Source organism: Limulus polyphemus, unplaced genomic scaffold (genome assembly GCF_000517525.1).
Source record: "Limulus polyphemus unplaced genomic scaffold, Limulus_polyphemus-2.1.2 Scaffold2078, whole genome shotgun sequence".
Lineage (NCBI taxonomy): Eukaryota > Metazoa > Arthropoda > Merostomata > Xiphosura > Limulidae > Limulus > Limulus polyphemus.
In genome coordinates, this window is record NW_013667688.1 from 34174 (window position 1) to 41194 (window position 7021).

A 7021-nucleotide genomic window follows, 5' to 3' on the forward strand; every position below is an offset into this window, starting at 1 on the left:
GTATCTGTATCGTTGTAACTTCTGTGTTGTTAGCCAGGCACTGGTGAAAGGTCAATATAATAAAGTAATAAATGTATAATGTTATGAGATTTAAGCTATTTCGTCCAAAGATTTATGTTTCCATGTTCATTCTAGAATGAAAGAGGCATAATTTATATTTATTTCCTAATTTTTTTCTGGTGGCTGTGAGATTGTTCAAATTTACCAAACCCATACAGAGATTAATTACTGAAAATAACAGATAAAATAGTTTTTTCTTAAGAAACGTTTGATAACTATCTGGACATTATAAAGATTTTGCATGTGAAATTTTCCGATGCATAAAAGTATTTTTAATCTTAATATGAAAATTACTTTGCATGATAGACAGGCAAGATGTAAAAAGAAAAAAGGCATCAGTGAAACATTGCTTTAGAAACCTTAAGACTTAATAAAAAATTAGATATTTTGTGTATGAAAGCATTGTAATGTTTACTGATAATCTGCCAAATTTCGTTAACATTTGCTTACTCATTTAAAACTTATAGCATGAAAACTATAACAAGCACAAAATGGTTACCAGGTCAGTCTCAGGGACTGAGCCTGGGTTGAAAGAGTTGGAGACAACATTAGTTGTTTACTGTAATTAAAATATGGTTTATTGGTAGCACAAATTATATAAAATATTGCTCATTACAAAGTAATAGCAAGTTTAGTATTTCATGTAGTTTATCAAAAAATATGACAGAATCTTAACATTCAATGTATTTGAACTAGTAATAGACTTTGCTCATAAGCATTGGAAGAGGTTAATGAAAGATGTTTGCATTGTAAGAAATTTAATATCACTGTGATACTGTTATGTAGGTTACTTATTATGGCACATTTGGAACAGCTCAATACCAGAACACATACACAGTTTGATTCAACAGTAATTAAAAAAAATTGCATTGAAAGAATCCCTTTAATTTACATAGATTACAAAAGGGTAAAGCTAGCTTCTAAGAAATCACTAATTAATAGTATGCTAATTTGGTTAGGTACAGATGGAATATCTAACATTAAACAGTGTATTAAATTTTTTTTAAATCACTTTTTGGAATGCTTAGTGTGTTTTAAGTTTCCTCAAGTGAGGTTAAAGAGTAAGTTTTGAATGAGACAAACAATATTTATTACTTTACATTGAACAAGCTCAAGCCTGAGGAAAAACATGGCTACAAGATTATACCTTTTCAAAAAAACTACCAAAAGATAGTACCATTTGGAACTTAAATATCTCCTAAATCAAGATACATTATTCCAATTCATTATTTTTACTATAATAGTAATAGTTGAACTAATCATTCATACTCCTGCAGATTGTAACAAATTCTAAGACACTGTTTGTCATGCTTTTTTGCTGTGAATTTACAAGCTGGTAAGTATTGTGAAAACCGCCACAGTGGTGTTCTTTGAATTTCCTTGGGATTAATAAAGTATTTCACACACACTGAGTACATGTGTACAAGTCACCTTGGAGAGACAGTAAGAAAATTTTTCTCAGTGTGGCCTCAACATATGTATTTCATGGAAATGTGGCCACCAAGCAAAAAAAGCTGAAATGAATAATGGAACCAAAGAATAGAATAAGCAGGTCTAGTAGAGGGTGTTGTTCACCCAATGCACCCAAGTTTGATTTGCACCTCCTTTAGAGATCTGTATTAGTGTAAATTGATGAGGCAGTAACAGCAAACCTGATACACTGTGGCATTATTCCAAAAACACACCTAATTCATCAATGATTTATATCTTTAAACATGTGGCTAGTATCAAAAGAAGAGGATCTCTTCCCTTGGCCTGCCCATACTTCAGATAATAACATTGCTGATGGAAATTAGGTCTAAACAGATATGAAGAAGGTAACCTAAGCAACCTGATGGAATTGTGAATTTCTTCTGATTGAACACTCCATGCACTTTTAATCAAACTATGGCAGCCTGTTGCCAGGTGTCATGCTCTAAAGAGGAGAAAAGATGTATACAATAGATATTAATGACCTTATAATGCAAAATTTGAATTTTTTTCTTTAACTCGACATTCATTGTTTTACTTTACAGCTTTTTCATGAACATTTCACTGAAGCAGAAACCCTACTTAACAATACAAAGCTTAAATTGGTTTAAATAATGAATTATAATCAATTTTATAGTATGTAAAGCCAACTGTTGAAAATATAACTTAACTACAATGAACCAAATACCTATGAAAATTAATAAAAAATTAAAAAAAAAATGTATAAATAGCAACCTTTGTCTTTGTTCATCTATAGTTTGTTGGGAAGAGCTTTAAATTTCTTATCTGTGAATTTGATAAGGATTTTTACTGAGAATGGTGGATTCATTCTAGGACTTTATTACAAAATGTTCTCCAGTCTCTTCTCTCATGTTGTAGTTTGTAAAAAGTCAAAATATTCTATCATTGTGTGTTGGGTTCTTCCAGTTTCACCAGTGTGCATATGGTGACAGATATGTGTATAATGGTTGATAACACTGGAAGCAAGATCGTAAACTTGATTTTCTAAGACAGTTGGCTTTATTGCATTGTAATGTACCAAGATTTTGCAAGTTTACTTCAATCTGCAGTTCAGGTTTTTTGAAGATAGTTAAAGGTACTGTAAAAGTATTTTATTGTAGTATCTTTGTAGAATTTTCTTTCATTTTTGGTTTATCTGTGTTTATATTGGAGGAGTGATGTTGATTTTTTTTTTAATCATAGTCCTTGAAAAGTTAGGTATTCATTGTTTAAGATGAGTGATTTTAGTTCAGAACATTTAGTTTTTGACAACAGCAATTACAATATTCTTTTTAATTCTTCATTAATTGCACCTTTCTTAAAAGCTTTGGGATAAAAGTTGAAATGAAAAAAATTATTTTAATTTATGAAACAAAGTTATTGTTACTATCAGTCAAAGTAATGTCAATGGAATCTATACTCCTGTTGTGAATTGGATGTTAGTGTTTATGGAATTAAAAAAATCTGGAAACTTGATTAAAGAATCATGGCTACGGTCTCATAGTCCAAACACATCAATGATGTATCTAAGCTAGAGATCATCACTTTTTGAGTGTAATCATTTCAAAAATATGCATGAATATTACTTGATTACCAATTGCAACAGTTTTTCAACAGAAAAATATACATTATGAACTATGAAATGAGTATTGATAGTCAACACATCCCCCAATTGATTAGTGGGACATTCCTGAAGAAGCTTTAAAGTGAAATGTTGAGTGTCCAATTAAAGAAAAATTTGGCTTTATTTATTACTAGTATTAAGATGTATTTTGTGCTCCAGCATGCACTAAAAATTAAATAAGATGCTAATGTAAGCAGCATATTTGTATACTTTCAATGTGGTTCCATCTAATGCTACTCTTATCACCTAATCTAGGCTCAAAATGAACCATATTTTCCACTGTGGTACAAAATGTTTCCATACTTCCATTATTGTAGTTATGCTTCTTCGGTAAACAAAAGCATGGTCAAGTACTGTTGGAAATTTTTAACAATTAAATCCAACTGATTCAAGTACCTATCTTATATTACATTAAACATTCAGTAAAATATTTTTTATAAAGCCTCTTTCCTTGGAAATGTTAATAACTAAATTTTTTTTCAAACTTTAAAATTTTATTTTACAAGAACGAGGTAATCAGCATAACACAAAAATGTAAATTTGTATTTCTATAGTGTTATTTTTTAAAACCTGTTTGGCTACTATAAACCAGACACTTCTGACTGATCACTATGGAAATGGAATAACTGATTAACTAGCTTGGGATACTGAAGGTTAAAATGGTTTGCAACTTTAATCAATTTCTCACTTGGGCTTGAACAGGAAAACAATGCATCATATTCAAGACATTCTGAGTAGATATTTATGGTAATACTATGAAAGAAATAGTCAGGAATTTCACTCTTCCAGATCATTTATTATTTTATAAGATATTCTCACAGACTGATTTCTCAATATTATAAACTTACACTATCCTTTAACACAGGTAAAAGCTGCATACATGTATACGTTTCTGTATGGACAATACAGAAACCTGTAAACTTGCCTGACTTTACTTAAGACTGCTTAGAACATTAGTTGAAGTATGTAATCTTTAGGATGCCCTTTTTTGTTTTGTTAGAGTACTTAAGTTGAGTTCTGACTCTTGATTTTGCTCTTGTTGACCCCAAAATGTCATCAGGAAAATGATATGGAAGAAGACAAGGCAGTTTAGGTGACATAACACTGTTTGTTTGATAAATATTTTTTTTCCCTCTACTATGGGTTTTTGATTTAATAATAATAATAGTCCTGAACTTGAAATTTGTGGAAACTTTTAGCTTTTCTGTTGGACCGCAATGTTAGCTGACAGGCTTAAAACATGAAATAGTATATGCTTAAAGTATAAATACTAAATCAAATATTTAAGTAAGGTAATTTTCTTTTCATAATACACAGGATATCTTGGTTACAAACAGCTTTAAACATTCCTGTTGGTGAGTTTGTTACAAAGGGTCCATAGTCCTAGAAGACATCCTCACTTACATAAATTGTATGTTCCCCAACAGCTGTTTGCAATGAAACATGTTAAGAATTTCACACATTCAATAGATAAAAAACTGTAACATCCATAAGTTAGTTTGTAAGAAGATAATAGTATCCAATAATTTTAGCACCCTTGTTTACTTGCTATCTTACCCTACAGCAACCACTATGTACATATCACCATTACATATCTAACCTTAGTCAAAGAAAAATAAATTTTAACTTGTATCACAAAATTGCCATTTTCTAGTTCTCATTTTGAACACCAGTAATATTCACACTTAACAATAGTTAGAAATTATTTTCAAGTTAAAGAAATGTATATACACGTACGCAAGTAAGTGTGTACTTAGTTATTTGATTGAAATTTTCCTTTGAGATATTTGTCTTTATCACAAAACAATACCAACTGTCAGAACAATATTAGTTTACTTTTGTTTAACAAACCTGGTTTAGTATAAACACTTTTATTGAAAAAATAATAATAATGTCAGTAAGAATGAATTGAATAATATGGTTTAAAAAATTAATTGTCCATGACAGTTTCAAAGTAAACATATCACATTTTTTGTTTTTACACACTAAACTACTGTACTTATCCAATCTATTCATAAACAGTACCTCTTTCATTCCATCACACACAACTTATACTTTATATACATATATCCAAAAACCTGCAAGATTATTAAATTCTCATAAAATAATGTATCAAGTTAATCACACATCAAAATCACTTAGATTTTTAACTAGTTATAGAACCTTGTTCTTCTGTGTCTAGAGATGGCACCACTATAGAAGTTCTTGCTATTCGATGGTAAGGTCAAACAAGAATAAAATAAGTGGGAATAGCCTCAAATCGGGTGAAACGGATCAACTTCGTAAAACAAACTGAAAACTGGGCACAGAAAAAAAAAAGAAAAAAGAGTAAAATATCAATTAATACAGATTCTATTTATTTTGTTACAGTGAAATCTATAATGTTCCTCTTCTGTCAGTTTAAGATAATAGATGTAAAATGCTTTAAAACTTAACCTGGAATGAGCAAAATGTATCTTCAATTTACCACACATCTTTGTAGTTAATATATCATTTATTAATACAGTATAACAGATTCATCTAATCTAGTTAAAATCAGTGGAAAGTATGCACTCATAATGCTTTAAAACTGGATTCTATACCCATGGTGGGAATACCACAGCTAGACCATTGTGTAGCTATGTGGAAATTGTACACAAAAGAAAACTAAGACCATTGATAAGTATTTGGTTAGTAAAAGTTACTGTATATAAATCTCAACACAAAATGTGTCTTGCTTAAATGATCATTTTGCTAAGTAATGGAAATTGTGTACAAAAGAAACTAAGTTAAACGATAACAAAAGGCAGTGAAAGTTATTACGTTTTAAAAAAGATAAAATACCATTAAGTAATGCCAGAAACATAGGACTGACTCTTCATACATTTATTACATAACAATAATAATAATAACTAAAGCCATTTTTAGCCAGGTGGTTAGGGCGCTCGACTCGTAAAACTGAGGGTCGCGGGTTCGAATCCCAGTCACACCAAACATGCCAACCTCCACCTTTGCCTGGTCCCAAGTCCAGGATGAGAAAGGGGGAGGGTTGGGTGCGGGGCTAGCAACTCCACCCAGTAAAAACCAACCTGCTACAAGAAACTGCAACAACAACTTCCGTTGGGGAGTGTTGTTGCGGCCCTATGCTCCACTGGGAGTTTACAGGAAAAAAAAAGCCATTTTTACTCTGTTTTCATATATATTTTGATTTCAGCCAATGTTACCACTAAATGAAGTAAGCGGGGTTTTCACCATTATGTATAAGTATAGTTATGTTCTATTCTTTTCTTTAAAGTTATTCTGTTAACCCTTTCAATACGGGTCACAGGTGAAAGGCCATGTCATCTTGTTTGTTGACTCATTCAAAATTGTACTGAACTACTATTTCAGAATTTATGTCAATAAGTTTGGTATCAAACTGTAGATTACAATTCAAATTTTAGAACTATACATTACTCAATTTGTTAATTTCAAAGTAAATATTAAAAAACACAGATAAACATCGATTTTTGTGTGGCATGTTGAATGCAGCACTGGTTCAAATTAGATGTTTGTTAAGTCAAAGTCTATAGTTTCATACGAATTACAGATATTTATAAGCTAGAATATAAAATAAGAAGGTCTTATCTTTTCAATTTTCTAAGACATTGCTCATGTGATAAACCAAACAGTGGCACCCCACTCACCTCATTCCATTTTTGGAAACATTCCCTTATAAACACTTCTATATATAACATGAATAACCAAATGGAGCTCAGAATGTCCCCTAGCTTAATTTCTTTCTTTTAAATCAAGATTTTAATGAGGTAGGTTGTGTCTTTAGTCTGCTCAAAATTGCGTTTTTTTAGACCCAAATACGGCTTAGTTACTATGTTTGATAAATTATAG

General features: G+C 30.8%; 1 protein-coding gene across 3 annotated transcripts in view; it reads right to left on the bottom strand.

Annotated features, from left to right (window-relative positions):
* Nucleotides 1–924: 924 nt before the first annotated feature.
* LOC106465862 (RILP-like protein 1) overlaps nt 925–7021 on the bottom strand; it is a 32361-nt gene continuing 26264 nt past the window's right edge. For all 3 annotated transcript variants that reach the window (XM_013926105.2, XM_022393817.1, XM_022393816.1), the window contains exon 7: nt 925–5453. In XM_013926105.2, coding sequence (XP_013781559.1) covers nt 5429–5453 — 25 coding nt within the window. In that variant the 3' untranslated portion in view covers nt 925–5428. The remainder of the gene's footprint in view (nt 5454–7021) is intronic.